The sequence below is a fragment of the Corvus hawaiiensis genome, chromosome 5 (genome assembly GCF_020740725.1).
Source record: "Corvus hawaiiensis isolate bCorHaw1 chromosome 5, bCorHaw1.pri.cur, whole genome shotgun sequence".
Lineage (NCBI taxonomy): Eukaryota > Metazoa > Chordata > Aves > Passeriformes > Corvidae > Corvus > Corvus hawaiiensis.
This window is the reverse complement of record NC_063217.1, coordinates 43782113-43806620: the sequence shown is the minus strand read 5'-3', so window position 1 is coordinate 43806620 and position 24508 is coordinate 43782113. Positions and strand designations below refer to the sequence as shown.

Below are 24508 nucleotides of genomic sequence, written 5' to 3'. Positions count from 1 at the left end.
GCTCCCAGAGGAATGTTCAAGGTGCTAGCTGCCTCTGTCTTGCCTCTGAACATACATAAAGCTTTGCTTGTAAGAATGCACGAGCTTACATCTCAGCTGTGCAGATTACTTGAGGTACCACCAATGGGTCGAACATAGGCAGAAAAAGAATTATCCTTGGTTTTAAACTGTGGCAGCTAGTGCCACTTAGAATACTCCTGAGACCTGACTCAAGTGTGTCCTGATGTCTTTACATCCATAACTCTGGCATGGATTGACTGTAGGGTCCCTCCATTCAGAATGAGGTAAGTGATGCTGTGCTTTTTGTGCGTGCCTCTTGTTTCCCTCTAATAAGGCCAAGTCTGGCTGCACTCATCGATAGCACTGTATTAGCAAAATCTGCAATACAGCTCCAGTTTGTATCAGCAAAAGATTTTCTTCTAGTGTAACTTTCCCAGCTTCCTAAATGAAATACAAAGTCTTCTTCTGTTGGTATAAAAATGTCAGTTAGGATTGTGATTCTTTGAAGTATTATATCAGAAAGGATTTATAGCATAGACCAGGTCTTTTAAATCAAGTGTTTAGCTTGAATATGTTAGATAGGCACTGCTGAAAAACAGAGTAGATTGAAGGGAACAGTTGCTTTCTGCTTTGATGTTATAGTTAGGATGGAATTAACAACTGTATTTTCAGGAAAGGAGTCTGTTCTACAGGCTTGTTTGACTGAAGTCGTGTGTCAGGTTGAGGAACATAGTGTAGGGCAGGAAGAAGGAATGCCCGCCTAAATTTTGAGAAGCACGCCTCTTATTTAGTAAAAATAACTGGAAAATAGTCCTGTGATTTTTCTATCCCCAAACCAAATTGCTCTGTGGTTTACTGTAAAAATAGCTACCTGACTTTCCTTAAATGTTTTAGAAACTGGTGTAGTATTTTGCTGCCACTTAAATATGATGGATTTTCATAGATGCCCAAATTCTGATACCCTCAGTAATGTGAAATGATTAAGTTACTCTGGTTCAATGAGTGCTCCTTCTGGCTGGACTAGGGGATGGTGGTGATACCTGGGTCTAAAAGGAAAGATCTAACACAAGGCTCTGTGATTTACAGACTTTTATCTACTACAGCTCATGACAGACCTTGAGCTGGACACAGCAGTAAGAACTGGTCATGATCTCAGGAGTAGCTGGAAAAGAACAGAACTATGCTGACATCTGGAACCTTGAAGTGTATTTTTAAACTTGCTTCGTATTTTGATAGTGCTTGAAAAGTTCTAATGAACTGATCAATAAGCTAGGATGCATCTTAGAAATGCAGCATTTTATCTGAGGCAACTGTATTTCCTCTGCTAACTTTGCAGGCAGATCTTAGATAGCATATAAAGCTCTTTGCTTCTGGAAAACAATGCTTAAAAAAATAAGAAGAAACATCTTTACAAAAATAGATTTTTATTATTACAATAATTTAAAAGAAGATTTTTTTTACTATTTCTGAACAAACAATGTTGTAATAGGAATTACCAGTAACAGATCTATGGGAACAAGGATTGTCATAGCTGTGTTTCCTAGTGCAGGTGTTAGGTCCACTTCATCTATCTTCATTTTTAAAAGCTATCTTAAAATGACAGCAAAAGTATACTTTAGTGTTTGAAGGGGTAATTACTCAGTGAAGCTTCCAAAGATGAAAAATCAGAAGGAATAATCCTTCAATCTGTGTTTGCATTGAAAAGCTGTACCCCTGCTCAAAGATCCCAAGCAGCATCCAGCCAAAGGGAAGATGGTGAAGCCAGAGGTCAGAGCCTAGAACTCTGCTATTCACTGGCTTGGACATTGTCTGGGTTCCAGGTTATCAATGGCAACATGTAAAAATATTCCCTGAATGGAGAAGCATTTCAGTTTGAGTGGACCTAATCTTGGAAGTACTTGTACATATTTATTGTCACAACAAGTAAAACACACATTGGAACAAATGCAAGATCAATCCAGTAAATTGCTTCAATCAAAATAAATTAGTTTTGTCATTAATGAGAATAAGAAAGCTCTTAGAATTCTGTAACCTTCCCTACATTAAAAAAATCCAGTGGCAAAACCATTGGATATTCTTATGAATTTCTGGAGCCCTAACACAGCTCAGTTTCTAGTATTTAAAGCACTGTCTTAACAAAAATGTGATTGAGCAAGTCTAATATGAATTGTTGTAAATCTCCTTAATTTGGAAGGCTTTAGATTGAAGGAGCATCCCTTAATTTTCTGCAATTGCTGTTTGCATTCATCTGTTTTAAACAATAATAAAAGTTTGCAGTATATTCATAATATCAAATGATAATGGCTAGAACTTTGAATTTCTGAAATGGAGTAACCCAACCTGCCTGGGTACCTAATTAAGTACTTTTCCTGGATCCCAACTTATGAGGCTATAATAAAGTCATATAATTATCCCACAATATAAAAATTATTATGGGTCCTAATCATACACTGGGATTTCATTTGGCCTACTAGGAGTTCCCAAGGCCCCCAGAAATTCAATGACACTTAGGTGCTCAACTCCAGTATATTTCATCCTTCATTCCTTGTTACTTCAGGATCAGGATACCTAGCGAATATTTTGGAGAGCAGATTTGAATACACTTTGAGACACCTTCACAGAGTCTGATTTTTCATGGGGAATGTACCTAACACTCAAAATCGGAGCTCTCCCTGTGACTTCAGCTGAGTTCTCAGTGCTAAGACTTCAGGCATCTTAGTTTTCCTGGCTCTTTCCCTTAATTAAAAAATAATACAAATACAAAACTTCATCATTGTGCTTTCATGACTGCATTAAGCCTATTAAGTACAATTCAGTCATTTCTAAAACTGTTCCAACTATTGTAAAGTATAGATCATCTCTAAATAAAATACTCTAAATTGTAAGACAGAGCTGAAAACCTTCTTGTGTGTGTCTTCCCCATAATCTCAAAATACAAAAAGCAAAGCAGTAAAAGGGTAGGGGTGAGTCTTTTAGTCTCCATTCTTCCAAGCTGATACTCCCTCTCCACTTTATTTTCTTCATTTAACCAAAAGTGAAGCTTTCCATAAAAGCAGCTACATCTATTCATAACATGATTGAAAACCCTTTTTGCTTGCTATGGGAACAGCAAGATTTAAGTGCCTGAGGTGATGCACAATAAGGCAGAACTATGCTTTATGTATTGTTACTGCTCATTGGATAACAGTAGTTCACAGAGATTCCCACACCACATTCTGGATATCCATCTCTGAGAACCCTAAAAGTTTCTCTGTCATGTGATTTAATCCAGCACAAATTTCAGGTTTTATCTCTGTGAGTCACTGCATTCAGTCTCTGAGCAAGACTGACAACTTTTTCTGCCCTTTTATGAAAATAATCTGAAAATTGAGGACATTAAAGAAAATGAAACCAGGTTCATTAGCATAGCAGAAACTATTGTATGTAGCACTTGCCCTAATTTTTCTCATCCTTTCTTTGCTGACAGGTTATTTTCTATTACATCTCACTAAGCATTTTGAATCATTTCATCTTCAAACCCCACTCTTCAACTATGGGACATAGAAACTTAGACAAAAGCTTTAGAGCAATTTCTGTGTACCCTCGATCAGCACCACTACCCACCCCCCACCCCTGATTTTAACAGTGTTGTCATTTTAGTCATCAGTACAAGCAATTATGCAATACAGAAAATACCTGACAGGAGTTTACTTTCAATTACACTATTTGCTGCAGATATAATCACTTTCTTGTTTCCTTTTTGCAGTGCTTTGCACAAGAAGGTCTTTGCTTATTCGCTAGAGGACCTTGGCACTGCTGTGGTGAAATACCTTGTGACAAGCACTTAGATATCAATGGGAATCACAAGGAGGTGTTTCCTGCCACCATGCAGTCTATCTTAAGTGCAGGACACCAGCCTGACCTAGGAATCACTGTAGTCAGTGAACCTAAAGAAACTTTTTCACTAGATATCATGATCCCTGCATCTATCTTAAGGAACCAGTGAGGCACTAAATATTCATTGAAAGGTACCACTTGACTTTCCTTTTTTTTTTTTTTCCCTCTTCTTTTTTTTTAAACCAGTAAATTTCCCAAGACTAATAACACAGGTTTCGTCTCACTACACAGATCTTGCACTAAAGCAGTTAGTGTGGAGACACATATGTGGTTTTCAAACCTGGGGCACTTCCATATTGCTACAAACTGTTTCTACCATATGAAGCAGTTGTGTAATTCATTTGAAAATTCTAACTTCTTTTTCTCACAATACCTGTTTCTTGTCCCCTCTTTTCCTTCCTGCATTTCCATATTTAACTAAACATACTTTCTTCCCTGGGACCAGTCACTGGTACCAGCACACCTGGTATGTTTTATGTTGAAATGTTTCCTTAAAAATGAAGCCCTTTTTCTTTTCCCACTCCAATAATCTCCACTGAGAAAAAAGGTTCTTCACAAAAGCAGCTGAGGATAAAAACAGACAATCAAAAAAGCTCAAGTTTTAAGGTGTGTCTGTGTTCACTGAAATAACAGTTCAGGAACAACTTAGCCTACAGTATCCCTGATGACTGAATTTGTCCTTTTTCAAGGCTAATTCTCTTCATCTTGAATATTATTTGCTAAATATCATGGAAGAAAAATGTAATTTCATCTGTGATTCGTACTTGTAGGTTGAGCCTTGATGTACAATGCTTTGACAAAAGAGAAAATTATGGGGTAATAGAAAAGCAAGCTCTTCAGGATGTTAATCAGAATCAGTCTTCCTGTTAAATGTTTCCTCCCTCAGCTCTTGACAAGGTGATGGCTTTTGGAGGATGGAGGTTCTCAGTATCATCTGTGTGCTGGATACCATGGCTTCTGTCAATCACTTATGAGCTTGCTTGGCTTGCTGCAAACCTAACAGATGATTATTCTGTCTGCTTCAGAGAGTCTGGCTCAACAGGCCCGTCCCCTCCTAAGCATATGTCATCTTCCCTAGATAATTAGATGGTACATATCCCTTCTGACCTTTTGCTTCAGCTAGCCACCATTCCTTATTGCCACTCAGGTCAGAAAAGCGAAGTATCCTCACCCTCTGGTACTCCTGAAGGCTGAGTTCATGATCACTTCTAGCTTGAAATGCATAAACAGCATAGAAGATCTGAAAAAGGAAAACCACATAAAGCAAAATCAGAATTGAAAAATGTAGCCACATCTTACCATGTAGCTCTGTATGAGGAGGAGTTCTGTACACAGAAAACATGTAATGACATGTACAAACCAGTGTTCAATCACATGGCCTGCAATTTCTAGACAGGACCAAAATGAAAAGTAAAACTGAAGGATCTGGGGAATTCTGCATGAGGAATAAATCAAGCTCCAAGACCTCATCACCTACTACACTGGCAAGGTTTTCAACTCACACCAAGTGGCCATGGATTGGATGAAGAATTTTTCAGCAAGGTTTCCTTGTGGAGAATCACCTTTCCTAAAGCTCCTGTACTTAAATGTGGCACATGGGTCACTTCTGTGCCTTGCTGATCAGCATTCTTGTCACAGCTTTCTTGTCAACAGTAAGTTGGAAAATCCCCCAATCTGAGCTATTTTGCAGGTTCCTGCTCCACAGGAGAACCTTGGGGCATACACAGGGTGGGATAAAGCAACAGTGTGTTTTCTGTGGTGCAGGACTGCAATTCACAGTTTAACTGATTCTCTTTTCCTACTTCATAGTATATAAGAGCAGAGGATAACAAATTCTCATGTCACGCTGACAGATTAGTGCCACTCTTCTCCAGCGTAAAAGGAAGCCATTTAAATTACAAATTGTGTAATTCTAGATTTCAAATAGGAATAACAAGAAGACAGGCACAGTGTGTATCATACTTACATCCACACCCTCATCATCCATACCCTGAAGAGCACCAGTCCCTGTGCCATAAATTTGAAATGTGGGATTTTCACAGAAGTGAAGAGGTGAGCTGCTGTCACTCTTCTTGTACCCTGGACTTCTTGTGCTGCTGTCAGTAGAGGGCCGTGAAGAGACAAAGAGGCTGATGTCATCAAAATCATCATCACCAAAGCCATTTTCTGCTACGTCCTTCTGCACTTTGGCTGGATTGTAAGGCCTCAGGAAGGAAGAATACACGTACCCTGTGAGGACTAGAAACCAGAATAAAGAGACAGAAAATAAACAAACAGCAAAACACTGCTAAAATAATTTTTAAACCATTTTATGCAGCTGTCAGTATGACAGAGGCAAACAGATGGGGCCAGAATGAAAAGAAATCAATATCCCAAAGGGTAGCCATTATTGGGATATTTGTGCAGGGAACTTACTTCCTGTGTCAACAAGCCATCTGCTTGTGCTTCCAAAGGAGTCCTTTTGCTCCACAACAGCCACCAGTTCTCCTTCATGCAAGTCAATATCGAATTCCTGCACGGCATTGCACTTGCGCTTAGCCTGGTACAGCGACTCGGTGCTGTACGTGGACAGCAGCTTGGATCTGTGGTCTTCTGTTTGGCGTGGGGACTCCAGCTGAAAAGCAAACAATTAATATTCATCCTCAGTAGTGCTGAGGCCATTTCTAAATAAAAATCTGTTTATGCTGCATGTGGCAACTGACCCAGTGTTTCTACACACAGACCAAGGAGTTACTTGCACAGGGATCAAATCTCCTTTTCATGTGCAGGAAGGACCTGTCCCACTGCTATAGTAACAGGTGAGCAATAAAGGGCACATTTTAAAGAAATGTAGGAATTTCACTAATTAAAGACCTCTTAGTCTGTCCTCTGCTCTCAGAGAGCTGGTGTTTTGTATGTGAACTGTCTCCTGCTAAACTGCTTTTCTGTAGCCGTGACCTTTGTATTCCTATGTAATATCACAGAAAAAGCATAATCCAAAAATGGGCTGAGACCACATAACAATTTGCATGATAAGGCATTAGGCAAAAAAATCAGTGGTACCCAAACTGGCTGCTTTTTGTGTGAAATTACCTCTCTAAATGAGGGTAAGGTGCCATTAGCTGCTGGAAGCATATTCATTTCAGGGTTTGGTTAGAGGGCAGGGAGGGGTTTGCTGCACATCAATGGGATCTTAACATACCACAGAAGCAAGAGCACATGTGCCTTCACTGATGCTAAAAGGAATTCTACAACTGCCTCAGCTTCTCCTGTAAACCTGCACTCAAGTCTTTATTTTCCTGTAAACTAGATTCCTGAAACCTCCAGAAACATCTGATAAGATTGGGAACGCAAATCTCCTGGTGGATTTTCTGAATCTTCTGCTGTGGGTGTGTATGTTTGTGCATGTATGTGTAAGAACCAGTACATATAACCACAGCTGAGCACAAGGAAAAAAATCTTCTGAATTAGAAGACTAAGATGCACTGTAAGAGTATTTAACAAATGAAGTTACCAAAGTTTACATATACCTTAGCCTTAACATGTACTTAAAGGCCTAAGGGCAATCAGAGGTAATTTCAAGTGGATTTTCAAGATATTAACATGAAAAAAAGTGAAAAATCTTCAGAAGTTACTGGTCAATGAAAGCTTCACTCCAACAACCTCATTCAGAGTCACAGTGAAGAGACAAAGCCCAAACCTTAAGGTAGCATAAAAACGGCTTTTTTCCAAAAGTGATCAAAAGAGGATGCTTCATAAACAATTTGGATGTATGGTACTCACCGGAGAAGGAACAGGTTTCTTTCTTTCCAAGCTCAATTTTCTCTCAATAAAGGTTGCACTGCTGTTTTCTTTTACAAAATTCAGCTTGTGAACCTCCTCTATCAATTGATTCTGCACTTCACAGATGCTTGAGGAGGACAGCTGCAAACACAAATGTGGGTTAGATCTCATGTACAAAACAGTAGGGAGGTTGGAGAGAGCAGATTTGGTTTAATTGGCTGAATGCTAGAAGTCAGGAAATCTGACAAGTTATGTCTATTTTTTGCAGAGCCCAAAAGCACTGTACTCTCTGTGTATGAGATGTAAAGAGAAGAAAGGCCCTTGCTTAAAGAAAGTTTCTAATAAATGCTATATAGATTTAAAAGACATAGGAATTGAAGTTAAATCATTAAAGTATTCTAAACAGTGATGAAAATGAAGAGCCTTGCCTTTATGCTACTGAGCCACCTGCTTTCAGATGCAAATGTGCATCTCAGCAGCTATCAGAGTGGCCAATGTGCTGCAAGGCTTGGAGTAGCTTACCCCACAGCTGTGTGTTTGTGCAACTGAGTGCTGCCAACAGGTTTAAAAATTGTTGGGTAACTGAGTCTCTGTCTGTGGCACTGGGTAAGTACTTTTGGTCTGTGCCTAATACAAAATACATTTGCTGATGTAAACACAAAAAAAGAAGATAATTTTTTTGCCAGATCCTCACAGAAAACAAGGCCCAATACAACAGCTTTCAAAACACAAAAACGTCAAATTACAGGGATGAAATTTCTTCATGTGGAAAAAGCCTTCATTTTCCCATTAAACACCACAGCTCTATGTCTTGATCCTGCCCCTTACTACAATGTGCCCTGTTCAAGCCCTAATGGAAAGGAATACTCCAGAATTGCCTCATTACAGTGTGTTTCCCAAGTAGCCTTGCTTCTGTTCAGGTGAGTGGATTTGTATGTGTGGAAGGCATTGTTGCAGCCGTGTTTCTCAGGGGGCTCAAGTCCTCCAGGCAAGGCTGTTCCTTACTGCCAAGAGATGTCTGCAGGAGCTTCTGCATCATATTTGGGTTTAAAAGCAACTTGATTTTCATAAAAATTATTTAATCAGATCTCCTAACTTGTTTCTCTTTTGCAGTCATCTGTGAATCTGCAGGTCTAGCAGCAAAGGAAGTGTTCATGTACTTTCTTGTAATTTCCTGTGTTTTCTGGACTAGTCAGGGTAGATGCTAAGAAATGCTAGCAGCTGCCTTCTTTTTGCCTTCCTGTAATATTCTTGCCATTACTATCACTGTAACAGCTGGAACGGTTCCATTAGGATTATTCTTGAAAAGTCCAGGTCTGACAAAAGTTCAGAACATAAGTTTCTCAGAGAGCAGTCCCGAGTGACCTTATTGTGGCCTTCAGTGCCTAAAGGGGGCCTACAGGAAAGCTGGAGAGGGATATTTTACAAGGGCATGTAATGACAGGACAAGGGGGAATGGCTTTAAACTGAAAGAGGGCAGGTTTAGATTAGTTTATTGTGACCATGGTGAGGCACTGAAATGGCTTCTGCAGAGAAGCTGTGGGTTCCTTATCCCTGGAAGCATTAAAGGTCAGGTTGGATGAGGCTTGAAGCAACCTGGTCTAGTGGAAGATGTCCCTGTTAATGGCAGGAGAACTGGAACTAGATGGTCTTTAAGGTCCCTTACAACCAAACCATTTTGATTCTATGAACTTAATCTTCACTGAGCTTGCAAAGGAAAAAAAACCCACAAATCTGACTGTGCCCAGCAGAACAAATGAAATCACAAAATCAGTAAATGAGCGTAGCTTTGTAGATATGTGTCCTACATAACTTTAGCTGAAGCATACAGAAAGAAAAAAAGACAAATCAAGGCACAGCTACACCTGTTTCTAATGTACTTACTGGAACAGGCACCATGACAGCAGAGTTTGACTGAAGTGCTGCAAACGTAATATTCCCAAGGAGGGTGATGAAACAATGTAGGCAGTTCAATACAATCTTTTTGGCTGCTCTGTTGAATACCTGAAGTTCTTCCACTAGCTGTGCATTTAGAGCCTCATAGTCTTTCTTTGCCAGGTCCAGCTCTTCTCCAGCTGACCTCTGAAGGTAGCTGTTGTAGTCCAGCAACTTGTCATAGCGCTTCTGGATGAGCTTCTGAGGGCCTGGAAACAGGGCTTGCAGTGCTGAGAGAGGAGTCAAGACAAGCTTGTCCAGCTGAGCCATCTGGAAAGTATAAACCAGACCTACTCATTACTTTATTCATACAGTCCTTCAGACCCCATAATGGGCTGAGCCTGATGGCAGCCCATCAAGCAATCTGTTCATCACTCTTCACAAAGCATTGCTGCCAGAGCCAGTTTCAAGCAGGGTCCAGCATGACTTAGAATCTCCTTCATAACAGGAGAGGTATCAGTTTTTCAGCATACAGTGTCTGCTAATGGCAGTGGTCCCTTGGAGCGTGCAGCCTGAGGTGCTACCCCTGGGGAGCTGCCACTGGGGGAAAACAGCAAGGATTGGTCAAGTGGTCAAATAAAACTGGGATTTCCTTAACCGGAAGGCCCACACCAATATACAGTCTGAAGGCAATGAGGTCTTATTAAGTGGCAGTCTTGAATTCTCTCAAAGCTGCTTTTCTTTTTTTTTTTTTTTCTTCTCCTGGAAACAGCTGTAACTCAATTCCTGTTTAAGCAAACACAAACAATCACTTGATTTGATTAAATTAGGTTATGCTTGTTGGTTTTATCTCTAGTAATCAACAAAATTAGACACCTGGTAAAAAAACAGTCCTCCTCAGACTTTTCCATTAGTCTCTAATTGTCTCAAGGGATTAATATTGCATGAAATAAAATTTATTTTTGTAAGTCATTTGTTCAAATACAGCACCAGCTTGTAGTGAGTGAAATTCATCATCATATTAAAGCTCTTGGACATTCTGTGTGAATTAAGTTGTTGGGTTGAATGTGAGAATAAAAAAACAGCTGCCTCTGCATTCTCCAAAATATACCAGAGTTGAGGCCAGATCCACGTTAGCCCCAGAGTTTCTCTCCAAGGCCAAGATGATGTACACTGGCTAAATAGCTCCTATTTTATTTCCACCTGAAAAACTGGGCTGTGTTTAGCGAACCAGTTTTTGACGCATTAAGAAAACAATTCTTCCAAACTGCTGGACCTGATTTCTGAAAAAGAGGCTACTGGGAATTTCTGCCCTGAAATTTTTCCACAGTCTAATGAGAGAGGAAGGTGTACGTTATTGACAAATGGGAAAAAAAACCCAAAGAGTTAACCTGAGCCCATTGCTGAGATCTCCCTTTTTAATAACCTTTCAGGAAAACATGTGAAGAACACCATGGGTTGTTCAGTGAGAACAGCTACTCATTGTGCAATACCAAGCCGAAAGTTTTTTTAAAAACCCATATAGGTTTAAAACCCATAGGATAGGGAATCCTTGTAATCTTGTAAATCCAAGTCACAGAAATAAACAGATAATAAGTAGAAATTAGCAATTGTTAGTAACAATGCCCACAGTTAAAATTAAGTTGTTGGGTATTTTTTTTTTTAATTACATAGACTTTCAGAATAGCTAGGTCATGAAACAGTAGCTGTTACAATTTTTTTTCTACAAAGAAGTTTTCTGTTTCATCTATTGTGGAATTACTTCTACTTTTCTTTTATATTTCTGAATATGGGGGAAGCTTCCATACTGGGCACACTCACCACTGCAATGATAGAGAGGTATTCTTTATGCAATCATTCATTGTAAAGACGTTGAAAATATCATTCTGATCACTGAGATTAATTTTTGAGATACTTTTCACACATGGGAATCTCAAAGGAAAGGAAATACATCATCTTACTTCCCTGTCATTATCCTGGATGTTGTGGTCTGTCATAGAGCCTTCTGTTTCTTGGCAGACTCTGTTTTCAGTGTTTTGGAAAGGACTGAATGGCTATATTTCAGTCAGCACTAAACTAGGAAAGTGTAGGAAACCTCTGGATTTTTCCAGCATGAGCAGCTATTTGAAGAAGCAGCCTGTCCCATTTTGAAGAGACATTTAGGTATCTTATTAGAGCCAGGCATTAGAGTCCATTTTAAAGCAGAAGACTAGTTGAAAAACTATTTTTTAAATTGCTCTATTAATTACTATGGGCTATATTTGGATTTTTCATGGTTTCCCTATATGAAGGATTTGACAGCACTATGTTAATATCTGGACTTGATGATCCTAGAGGCCTTTTTCCAACCTAAACAGTCCTATGATTCTATGACTATAAAGATAATGACTTACTTAAAAAGTTAATAAATCTGAGATTTTTACAGATCTGTGATTCCAGTACCTGAGCACAATATCAATCACAAAAGTCACTCAAACTGCAAGTGCTGGTAACAAAAGTAGCAAGGCAAAGATCTGCTGCTCTTTTCTGAAGTTCAGGTGAAACAAATACAGGTTTGTTCAGGTGATACAAACTTAGTGCAAAGATTTCAGTTTAAACCCAGGAAATTAGCTTGACAAGTTTTCCTTAGTTCCTCTAGAGAAAACGCAATGCATTTACGTTGTATTTTATCTTTGTTCTTACAGAAATTCAACCAAAAGCCCCACTCATCTTTCCCAGCAGATACCTAAGGTGTTTTTTTTTCTCTTTTGTGTCCTAGTCTTCCTCACATACAGGCATTTTCTCAGACATACAGATAGCTGTGTAGCACTGGACACTGCATAAACTTACAAAGTCTTCACATAGATTTGCACTGTTGGTCCATTTTTCCAAACAGTCACTGGCTTTGTCATCTTTATCTTGCAGGATTTCCTGAAGCCCAGTTATATTCTGGGCAGCCAGATATATGGAATCCTAAATGAAAAGATGGTAGGAAGATGAAACTATTACAATACGTTTTAGTATACTGCATTCACTCCTGCAGCTACCGCAATAATACTGATGGAATCAGACATATTTTCCATCTCTGACACCTGTGCAGCTGCCGTGCAGTTTCCAGTCACTGTGGGGTTGTTTACTGTGATAATATTTTCCTGTGCTTTGTCTATTTTAAATGCAAACTACTTAAGAATCAAGTTGTTAATGTTCAGCTGAAAAAACTATGCCCTAAACTAATGAATATCCCACTGGAAATCAGCTGCTCCTCAGCAAGAAGCCAGCTTCCCATGCATCCTCAAAAACCTCTTTTAGGGGACTAAGTAGGACTACAGTGGTGTATTTCAGTTTCTCAGAATTTTAATCTCAATGAAGTGTGGATCCGTTTGGATAAGGAACTGTCAGCACCATTCCAGGCAACAGACCTCATTGGCTGAGCTCCCTGGCCTTTCCCTGTTTGCTGAACCAAACAAGGTGCGATTGTGATAAGCCCCGGCCAGCTGGTTATTGATCTTGCCTGGTTCTTCCTGCCTGGTTAGGGCACACTTACACTTTGTCTACAAAGTGTACCTACAAAGCTGGCAAATAGTCCATGAGAGGCTGAGAAGTCACAAGCCAACCCTCATCTTTGGAGAGGAGGATTGAAGCAAAGACATTTTAGAGAACCTGAGCACTCTGTACATCTAATGCTAGCCCTCAGCACAACCTAAACATGGGAAAAAGGAAGGAGTCCTTCCATCCAGAATATGTATTTTAGGACGTTTTAATTCATGTGGCTGCAGGTCAGTTCTTCCATCTTTAATGAGAAGCAGTTGGTGCTCCACTGCAGCAGATGAGGGTGACAGCTTCACACAGAGATTGAAAGTCCTGACTGTGCCACCAGACAGCACCTTCTTCTCTGCACTGCACCTGTGGGTCTCCACAGAGCCTGCTTCTGTCGGGGGGAAAAATGCAAAAGTGTGGGCTTCAAAACTTTTTTGCCATGGGCTCAGTAATGCAGTGGCAGCACAGCTTATTTATTTAATATTCTGACATAGACAGGCCTGCATATAAATAATTTGGTGTTGCCTAACCAGTGGCAGAAATGTGTGTCAAACTGGTTATGGACAGGGTTTGTGACCACAGATTGCAAAAAGGCCTGTACCCACCTGGAGATGTTGTGAACAGAACGAAATGTTCTTCACACACGATTTCACAGTCTTCTCTAAACTTTGAAACAACTTTTCTTCCTTATTAAAAGTTTGATCTTTCACCTAAAATAGACATTTGCACTGTTATTTTGGCAGCCCAAAAGAGCCTGGATAATGAAAGGAACATCCAGAATGCTGCTAGAAAAATCCTTGAACTCCTCCCTCTGAAAACAGATCAACCCCTAATTCTCCCAAGCTCCAGCTGTAATTCAAAGTCAGAACCGCTGGACAACACAGCAGGGAATTTAATTTTTAATCCTTGTGGAAGCAGGGAGTTACTTTATTACAAGCCCACTAGCGTGTGCCGACAAAACCCTTCATTTTTCTGCGTGTTGTTGCTCCATCTGAGGAAAGGATGGAGGGAAAAGCGGGATGTTTCGGAGCCGTGGGCGCACCCCGCGGGGGCCGGTGCGTGGGTGCCGGGGCGCTCTCCCGCAGGCAGGCTGTAGGTGGAGCTGTTACCCCAGAGCCGCGCCAGCCTTTCCCCTGGAAACGCCGGCAGCTGGGAACGGCCTCAGGAAACTTCTTTATGCCGGCTGGGAACACCCTGAAAACGCGGTGATTTCTGCCCATCTTTTCCTTGAGGGGCTTCAGAAATCTCAAGTCACGTCTTAGTGGTTTTGCCGTGAGGGTCGCTGCGTGTTTCAAGATATGAGTTGGGAACTTTCTCAGTCTAATTAAGCAGGAGAGACGGCTGAATCTCTAACAGATGTATTCTGGTACTAAAATCATTCTCAAATGTTTCAAGCTTAATTAGAAACAAAACAAAACAAAAAAACCCCACAAACCAGAAGCTTCTAAAGGAAAAAAAATGAAAAAAAAAATCACATATCCTCTTAATCAAATTTAATTCCCTTTTTCTCTGATTTTATAGCCTTGCTGGTGTCTGTCACATTCTGAATACAAAAAATTTCCACTGTATAAATGAATTAACAGAAAATATAAATGTGGGTAGTTTGTATCAGAGAAAGAGGGAAACCACTGATAAAAAACAAAACAGGAAAAAATTGCATGTATCTTGTAAAGTCACATCTAGAAAGACAAGTAACCTTGTATAATCAGCCATCTCATGCAGTGAGGTACACTGGATATCACTTTCAAGGTCATTTGTAATTGATTTTCTCTGAGATTTCGATTTAAGCTTTCCTGAAAATGTTTATCCTGCTAGGTTTTGAATTACAACTTCGAAATTATGAAGGAGCATTTTCCTTTTGGCCGCCCAGCACCCATCAGACTCATCAGAGAGTTCTTTGTGTCTGTAGTTTTGATGGTTCCAGGTCTTTACACACGTAGAGGCAAACCCTGTGGCCTTTCCTAATTAGAGGTATAGCTCATTTTCCTTGGTGGATTCTGAACTTTAATGCTACAACATGAGCAAGATGGACTGAACACATTCACAGCCTTGACAATAATCATTGCCAGGGTATCTACAAAATGCTGACCTCAGGCTGAATTTCACAAAACTACTGCTCACTTCCTCTCTGCTGAAGACCAGAAGTTTGAGAAACTCTTGAGTAAAAAAGGAAAAGGTGGAGAACACATTATTTTCTATTTCAATCACAAAAATCTTTCCTGTCTCCTGTGACAGTCAGAAAATGACTTTATAAATTAGACAGGAAAAAAAAGCAGCACCACAAACTCCATTTCCTACACGTTTTGAAAAACACCCAGTACAAAAGCAGAACTGAAGCTGTCAATGCAAATCTGCAGTTGGATGAGTAAGTACCTGAGGTTCTCCCCTCGTCAGTATTTTCAGATGACTGGTAACCCTCTTGGATTTCTTGCTAATGGAGTGAATATTCAGTCGGGAAAACTTTTCTTTAAGGGTTTCATCATCATCATTCTTCCTGTACTTCAGCACTGCAGACAGAGAATTTCATTACATCAGTAGTCTGTATTTGCAGGACTTTTCACGGGGACAGGCACACAAATATGAAACCATTTGAGAGCAGACACTTTGATGTCACTTGCTGTAGTCTTGTATGAAAATGCTCAAAAGGATGAAAACCTCATTATCAACACTAGCCTTGGGAAGAGTGAAGTTAGGGCTTCAATGTGGCAAGTCTATAAAAAATATTGCTATTACTGCATCCTACTTATTATCAGTGTTTGCAACTGCATTACAGACAATATAACATGAATTCTTTCCCTGTTTTCATACTGGAGTTACTAGTCAGGTAAGACAGTTGGCTGAGGACAAGGGACATTAACGCATCTGTTACCTTCTTGAAACTCAGGATATTACACAACGTGGGTGGTGGCACCAGGCAAAACTGATGTAGTGAAATATCTGGAGTTGAAACCTGTCGTGTAATGGCCAGCCCAAACCTACAAAGAAAGAACTTACTGTGCTCTTTTCTTACCTAAATCTTTCCTCCTTTTAAGTTCATTGATGTTCACATTAATGTTTTTCATAACAAAAAGGGCATCTTGCAGTGCCTTGTGGTCAGGGTGAGAAGCAGGAGTTGAGTTCAAGAGCTCATGGAGCAACAAGGGATATTTCATCAGGCGTTGCACTGGTTTGATCAACAGGGATCCCAGGTCTATTAGGTTTGGCTTTCCTCTATAATTTATACCAAAAAAATTGTCACAAAATGAGAAATTCCTTGAATTGCAATTACCACTCAAGTCAAAAAGTAAGATACATCTGTGAGGGAACAGGGGTGTTGCAAACGAAACCCTCCTGTCGCCCCCTCAATGAGAAATACACCCTGGGTCTGAATTTTCTGTGTTTTCAGAACTTAGCCGACTATTGCTTAGACATTACCTCTGAAACTGTCCCACTCAGTCTAAAGGTGCATGTGGTATAACTTACACATCACAACATCCAGGAAGGGAGATGTAGGTGGAAGAACAAATAACAGGAAGTTTGAGAAATGCGGGTGAGCAGGGCTGTTACATCCTGCTCTGGGCCCTCAGGCTTAAAATTGCAACATCTCCACGCTGTGAGTAACTGGGATGCCTGTTCACAGTGCATCCCTTCTCACAACATCCCTGACTTGGCACAGTGACCCTTAAGCTTTACTGTCTTTCATCTGTGGTTTTTCTTTGCTGGCTGCCAGTCAGTTACTTCTAATGATGCCTGAGCTTCCAAAGGGTATCAAATCTGACCTGGGGAAATGTTGAACACACAGGATATTTACACAGGCTTGATCCAACCTGCTGGAAGCCTCCTTGCATACAGGCAAAGCAGGCAACTGGCCATGGTGGCAGAAGGATGAGAGTAGGACAGCCACAGTTTCCAGCATGGGCACAGGGATGCTCTGTGACTCTAGGCTCAATCCCCACTGGCTGGGCAGGGGCAGCAGAGCAGCATCCCCAGGCATTCAAGTGGCTCAGGCCATGAAGGCCACCTTGAGCTCTTGGGCCCCATCCAGCTGAACACAGGCTCCAGCCCGGTTCCAGACAAAAGCCTTTGCTTACATTCTCCAGGCTGGAATGGGAGAGGCTGTGCAGTTTGCAGGCTGTCAGAACAGCCTCAAAGGAAACAGGGAAGGACTGAGCCACACGTGCCTTCATTACCTTCCATGTAGCTGGTAGAAACATGGGGTCTCCCATGGCCAGGTGGCCAAGACCAGGGCCAGCCACTGCTGGGGCTCCAGCAGCAAGACAGACATTGTTGGGGTCCCTCCCCTGCCGTGTAGCCCTGGGAGAGGGGCCCTGAGGGCACAGACACGGGGTTTCCTGTCCCTGCTCAGCCTCGTTCCCATTGGTTGGTTTGTGTTCCCTGCGCGGGGAGAAGGACCCTTGGTCCCGTGACTGGAACAGTTCCTGGGCAGAGCTCCGGCCATGCGGCTGGAGAAATAAACATCTCTGAAACAGCTATCAAGAATCTGTCTGTCCATATATATATTTCCTTTCCACGGGACTCCTGGTTTGATATATGCGTGTTGCAGGATCCCCACTGCAACAAATGGTGGAGATTTGAGAGCAGAACGATCCCCGATCCCTAAGCGACTGATTTGTGTGAGTAAACCCTGGAAACTTTGGATTCCTCTTCTTGGTTTTGCTTTGCTATTCCATATCTAAACTATGGAGGAACCGTGGGAAGACTCTTGGCTCTCAGAGCCGCATATGGACATTTATCTTAAACTTAAAATGATTCTTGAACAACGATTTGTAAATTTTAGCTTGATTCAAGCTCAAAAAGAACTGAAACACTTCCTGGCATGGTTGTTTAAGAACTTTTTCTATGTTTCTTGGGATTTAATTCTTACCAAGGGCTTTTGGAAAACCGTTTGGACACAGTTAATACTGGAGTCAAAATATATGCCGATGGAAGAATATTTTCGTGAATATTATTTAGTTACCGAGACTGTTGAGCAATGTCAGCTGTGTCCTGGCGAAGGGAAGCGTGGCGCAGGGACCGTGCGGCCCAGGCCACGTGCACCGAGCGCTCTGAGAGCAGCAGCGAGGCAGTTCCCGCGCGCGGGCGGAGCCACGCGAGCCGCAGTGTCGGTGGTGGAGCGAGGAGCGGCGGGACCCGGCGGTGCCCGCCCGGTCCTGTGCAGTGCGTGGTGGAGCGAGCCCCGTGAACGCCCGACCGAGAGGGGCGGCGCGCGGGCGGCGGCTGGCGGCGATGGCGGTGGAACGGAGCCGCGCCCGGCCGAGACGCGCGCTGGAGCGGGGCGCGGGGGAGTCATCGCTCGGGGGCCCGGCCGAGACGTGGGTGCAGCGCCCGGCAGCGGCAGCGAAGCTGCGACCAGAGGAGGCGACGCACGGAGAACTGAGCGGCGTGGCCCGGCCCGGCCCGCGCAGCCCCGAACGCGACCCCGGGAAGAGCGCGCAGGCACCAGCAGCCCCGACAATTCCAACACGGGAGCGACCGAAGGAGAGAGCAAAGACGCAGCGAGACAGAAAACAGCAGCCACTCGAAAAAAGGAAAAGATCATAGCAACTAAGACCTTAGGGATAGTAAAATGGTATAATGTTAAGCAAAATTATGGTTTTATAACAAGGTATGACAACCAGCAAGACATATTCGTGCATAGAACTGCTATTAAAAAGAATAACCCTGAAAAATGCATCCCAAGCTTGGGAGATGGAGAGGTGGTGCAATTCAAAATTATACAAGGTAGAAAAGGGTTACAAGCATCGCAGGTCACTGGGCCTGATGGTGTTCCTGTAAAAGGCAGTATATATGCAAAAAATCGTAGTCATGTTAGACAGTATCTCCATTGTAAGCCCCCCCTACAGTTTCCCTTTCCTAATCCCACCTTTCCCTTTTACCCTATGTCCTATTACCCCCAGTGTATTCCCAATCCGTTTTTTCATCCATGGTTTCCCTCACAAAACCATGCTTTTGCCAATTGTTTCCCCAAAAATCCCTTTCCAATGCCGAGTGGGGGATGAAAAAGGGGGAGGGAAGAAGTTAAACCCTCTCCTGCCTCAGTTTCCCCACAAAGCATGCTCAGAGTTCTGTCTCCCTTCTGTCAGCCCTAAGATGTTCCAGAGAATCTGTTTGGACATTTAAAGACTCAGGAGGGTGGCTTGTTTTGTTTTGAAACTGTTCTTGTTATGTTTATCCAGTTGTTTTCATTCTCCTTTTATTAAAATAAAACGGGTGAGGTGTTGGGGTCCCTCCCCTGCCGTGTAGCCCTGGGAGAGGGGCCCTGAGGGCACAGACACGGGGTTTCCTGTCCCTGCTCAGCCTCGTTCCCATTGGTTGGTTTGTGTTCCCTGCGCGGGGAGAAGGACCCTTGGTCCCGTGACTGGAACAGTTCCTGGGCAGAGCTCCGGCCATGCGGCTGGAGAAATAAACATCTCTGAAACAGCTATCAAGAATCTGTCTGTCCATATATATATTTCCTTTCCACGGGACTCCTGGTTTGATATATGCGTGTTGCAGGATCCCCACTGCAACAAGACATGTCCATGGCCTCCCCTCATGACAGCACACTCCAGCAAACCAGGCACAGCTCCAGCACCAGCTACCTGGCACCTCCCCATTGAAAGTAAACATGAGCTGCTGGTAACATTGTGGAAGGCAATAAAGCACAGCAAGCTTTCCATTTGCATGCCCAAAAAAGCTCTTTTGGAGCAGAAAAGGTTTTTTTGACATTAACTATGCAAGAGTTAAGCATAGACAAAGAAGGATTTCTGCATATGGAAAGATGAAATAACACAATGTAGAAGGAAAGTACAAAAAATAGGGAACAGCCACTTGGTTTTGCAGGCTGACATCCATTGTTTTGTGCAGCAGAAAGAGTAAAAGAAAAAAAACCCTTCATTCCCACTTTTATATGTGTAAAAAGTACAAGAGCCAATCCTTACTGCTGACTAATTAACTAACAATTTGAATGCCTTTGAGAAGAGACATCTGCATATTTAAACCATCTCTCTCAAACAGGCATTATCTGTAAAAAAGTTCTGCATGAAAAAAAATTAACAGTAGATGCCTTTTAAGTATTCTTCATGTCCCAAAACCTTCTCACCATTTCAATCCCCCTCATTTCCCCTGTATCTTGCATTAAATAGAGAGCTGTTTTTCCTTCTTTCAGCTTCTGGCAGCAATAATGAAAAAAAAAAATCTTAAATTGTTATTGTTTTCTCTGAAAAGCCCTATGAATGCAAATCTATAAAAGCTGCCTCATGAATGGAAAAATCTTCAAGTGTCTTCTCTTTATATAGTTGCACTTTGGACAGCTGCCCAAGTGATAAACAGCCCTCTGTTCGGTATCTGCATGACACACTCTTGCAATATGGTGTGAGAGATAGCAGGTTTGTTATAAGATAATGACTCCCTGGGGCACTGAATGCCACAAAGTTTGACTCATCTAATTCTCCCCAGCAAGATTAGCTGAGATAGCCACTCTCCCTGGACGAGTCCCATTTGCAATGCACCCCGTTAGGACCCACCGGCTGCTTGGCAGGACATGGCCTTGCCACACGACTCAAGCAGAAGAGAAACGCCTTTTGACATCTATTGTGCAGAAAATTAAGTTGATAATTCATTTGTGATGCTACTTCAGCCTTCTCCCCCGTTACTGTGAATTTAGCAAGTATTCTAAGTCACATGTAACTGTACTAATCTCACAGCAAATTCTTACTGTAGCTCTGCAGTAAATGCAGCTGGCAAACTGCAGTGAGCTTCACGGCACAGCCTCCCTCCTGCCTCCCGACAAAGCAGTCACTAATACTGACACATTCCCACCTGTTTAAAAAGCCCGTGGTGGTGAGCTACACAAAGGCAGATGAGGCAGGATTTAGTTTCATTTGCTCTCACTACTCAGCAGCTTGGTCCAGTGGCAAACATGACAGCCACTATGGTACAGCTAGGCTGAGGCTAGTGTGATATGCAGCTTGCCAGTTCTGAAATAGTGTGCAGGAATCAGGCTGCAGCAGGACTCAGAGTCTTGGGCTTCATGGTTTACTGTGCATGGCTTTATTTTAGTACAAGAAATGTAGGGCAAATAATTCACTGTGCCACAAGTCTCTCAAGCAAACCCAGAGAATTCACTGAGGCTGCACAGTTGTTAATCCAAGCAGAATTTAACCTATTGAGCTGCTAGCAAAGGACACCACTGTCTGGTATTTACATAATTGTTTTCTTGATCATGCTTGAATGAAAAGCCGTCTGGGAGCAGCAACATCACAGACCATTTGGGGGGAGTTACACTGTATTTTCCAGCTCAACGTTAATCAGATTTTTGGGAGCAGTCCTGCCCAAGGGCTGTTGCGACTGCAGCCTCTGATTCACAGGTGATGGGACTTTTGAGTGTCCTGCCAGTGAGGTAGCCAAGCTCAGGGAGGGTCCCACAGCTAAACCTGCTCATTGCACATTGCTTTGTAAGAGCCATTTTAAACTCAGAAAGTGAGTTATCTCCTACACTCCACTGGAAACTGTTTGAAGGAGAAAACCAAACCTTCATATCTGATAGGGTTACAGAAGGCAGAACAGCCAGTCTTGTGGGATTTATGTATGTGTTGCTGTCTCACATGATCATATTGTGACCCTGTGAATATTTTGTATCTCTTGGAGTCCCACTCCTTGTGGCACAGGAGTACACGAGTATACCCCTTAGGAAAACAAAAGGCAGAAAAACTATTTTCTATCACAGATGAAAGCTTGAAACCCCCAACTGTAGAGTTTCAACATGCAAGTCCTTCTAGGTGTATTTTATACAGATCATAGTTGTAACATGCAATTGACCGACTGACAACTTCTCTGACTTTACAGGTCTCTTCCTCTCCTGCCAATATACACCACACTTGCTCCTCTTTTCTCTTAACATTTTGTCTGGGGTTGTAATCTTTCTCTTCAGCTCAGACAACCCCTCCTCTGACCTCTCACTGCAGGTAACTACAGGCAGTGCTACATTTCAATGAACCCAAACCTGCTGGATGTCCAGAAACTGCGGCTGTGATAAATTCTCCTTTACAGCTTTTCAAAGATGTCACATTTGGCACAAAAGTCCCTTAACCACAACTCATCAGCGGCTGGGGGAGTTTTCTGGCTAAGTTGCAATGAGCTTGTTCTTTTCTGATATTCTTCCAGTCACTGTCATGGGGAAGATCCTAAGGTGGGTTTCTCATATAGGGCTACTGAAGGGGTTGTCAGCTTAGAAACAGTTTTACCTGAGGGCCTGCCTAAATCGTAGCAGGAAGTTGGATTTCAAAGACTGACACTATGTTGTTGACAAGCACTCTTGCAGACCTCAGAGCAATCTACATATGTCCTGGAAATTTCTCCAGGTTATACTGACACAGAAGGCTTGTGTTCTTAAAATTTCCACCTGTATGGCTTTAAACATACTAAAGATGAATTAAGGATATTTTAAAGACTAGCTTATGGTAAAAAAGGCATAGTACTTACTCTTCTTCATATCTCTTTCTGCAAAAGAGAAGAAAACAAAACATGCATTAGATTCCTCCTAAGAGGACTTATACAGAGGCAGATTCTCAGATACACTTCAGTGGCACAGAATAGCTGTAACTGGCCAGTTAACTTAGGTTTATGGCTGCTATGTGTCAGCAGAACTGCGTAAAACAGCCAGAGGGTACTGGTGAATCTGACCCTACAACCTTTTGAATGGACAGCCCCAAATGAGAAAGGATTGTCAGAAACCTGGCTTTGGCTGTGAGACCCAGCCTTGTCCTCACACTGTTAGAGAAGGAAGGTTGGATCACTCTGCTAACAAAAGTAAGTAACATCAAGCCATTAATACAAAAAGTAAAATTGAACATCATTCTTAGACTTCACATACATTTCTGTCTACTCTCTTTAAACAGAAATGTATTTTTAAAAGAAAAAGAGTACATTTCAGCATTTTAGGGTGTAGAGTCAATGAAGCTGTTAAGTTTTTTGTAGACTACATATCAACTGAAACCTCTCCAGAGAAGGATGATGTTGATATAAATACTGAAAGCACCAGGGACTTAAAATTGTAGTTTGCAAACATGTGCATGGAATGTTTTCCTTATGGTATGGTTTCACTCAAATGCAAGAGAACAAAATGTCTCCATCGCTGCATTAGGCTTTCCTGATATCACATCCTCAGCCACACTTTTTTGACTGCCTGCAGTCTTATCTCCTGGCCCACCAGTGCCTAGCTGAGCATCTGGAAGCTGCTGCTTTCATTGCTTCTGCACTGTCAGCATTTTGTGTGCTTAGGACATCCCTCTGCCTCTGTAATAGTTGACCCAGCTACTTCAGGCTGAAAGCTGAGCAGGTAGTTGCCAGCATCCTTTCATTTTTACCAGCTGCATTTCTTTGGCTAGGCTAGCAAACAACATCCTCAGTTTGCATAATCACTGATGAAACACAGGACTCTACAGAAATTGGATTTGCACATGTCTCCAATGCAGACACCTACATTTTGGGATGAATTTTTTCCTCTTCAGTCAAAAGGAATAGGAATCTCAACATAGCTAATTAAATCTGATTTGTCAGTACAGATGTGCAGAGTGCCACTCTCAAATTGCTCCTGATATAGAACTTGTTTTTCACATGTCAGATATTACTCAGCAGAGGAACAGAAGCCCCTACTAATGTCAGCTCATTTAAGATTTTTCAAAGTGGAACAATATTCTTTCCAAGGGAAAAGAAAAATATTTAACAAGTAAACATTTTTCAAAAATATTTGGCACCAGCCCCCAGTTTGTTATGTCTCTCTATGGAAAACAGCCTATAACTTATTTGGTAACAATCCTGCATAGTTTTCTTCCTAGGGCAAATATTCTCCAATGAGTAGTAACAGGTTTAGATGACCACGGTTCTGAATCTCAGCATGCACTTTCAGGTCTTACTAGTTGAATTGACTGCAATCTTTAGGCACTGGGAAAAATCTCAATGTAATATACACATACCAGTGCTTTTATCACTGGTTCCTGTTTAAAGGCTAATCAGGAAAGAACAAGACAAAAAAGGCTTCATTGTAAGGAAGTCCTTGTCACTTCCTGCTAGCAAAGGCTACAGTGGCTCAGCACAAAATATCCTTTCTCTTCACAAAGCCCAGCTGTGATTTTGGAACAGGAGCACCTCTTGCTAGCTCTGGAATTCAAGTGGAAACATCCACCCTAGGATGTACATGGATGCTTTTTTTTTTTTTTTCAAATTTCCTTCCCAGTCCCCTTTCCTCAGCAGCAGGGATAAATGAATGACAGTAGTGGCTTCTCTTGATTCGTCACAAAAGAATATTGTAGGCATCAGCACTAAAACACCCACTTAGGGGACATACCTAGCCATCCATTAGCCTGAAGGCCTGAGTTTATATGAAAATTTATTTCTTTCAACTTCCAGGGTAGCTAAAACCTGAGAACCCTGCACATATGCTTTGTTATATATTTAATAGCCAGACATGTTGCACAAAATAAGCTTCATTTTCAACATA

The 24508-nt window shown here is 41.9% G+C and overlaps 1 protein-coding gene across 1 annotated transcript in view; it reads right to left on the bottom strand.

Annotated features, from left to right (window-relative positions):
- Window positions 1-3607: 3607 nt before the first annotated feature.
- ARHGEF38 (Rho guanine nucleotide exchange factor 38) overlaps window positions 3608-24508 on the bottom strand; it is a 39833-nt gene continuing 18932 nt past the window's right edge. Inside the window, exons 5-14 of the mRNA XM_048304246.1 lie at window positions 22492-22509; window positions 16040-16239; window positions 15403-15536; window positions 13635-13739; window positions 12343-12465; window positions 9523-9843; window positions 7639-7779; window positions 6292-6490; window positions 5843-6114; window positions 3608-5116 (exon numbers count right to left, since the gene is read on the bottom strand). Of these exons, the coding sequence (XP_048160203.1) occupies window positions 4931-5116; window positions 5843-6114; window positions 6292-6490; window positions 7639-7779; window positions 9523-9843; window positions 12343-12465; window positions 13635-13739; window positions 15403-15536; window positions 16040-16239; window positions 22492-22509 (1699 nt within the window). The 3' untranslated portion in view covers window positions 3608-4930. The remainder of the gene's footprint in view (window positions 5117-5842; window positions 6115-6291; window positions 6491-7638; window positions 7780-9522; window positions 9844-12342; window positions 12466-13634; window positions 13740-15402; window positions 15537-16039; window positions 16240-22491; window positions 22510-24508) is intronic.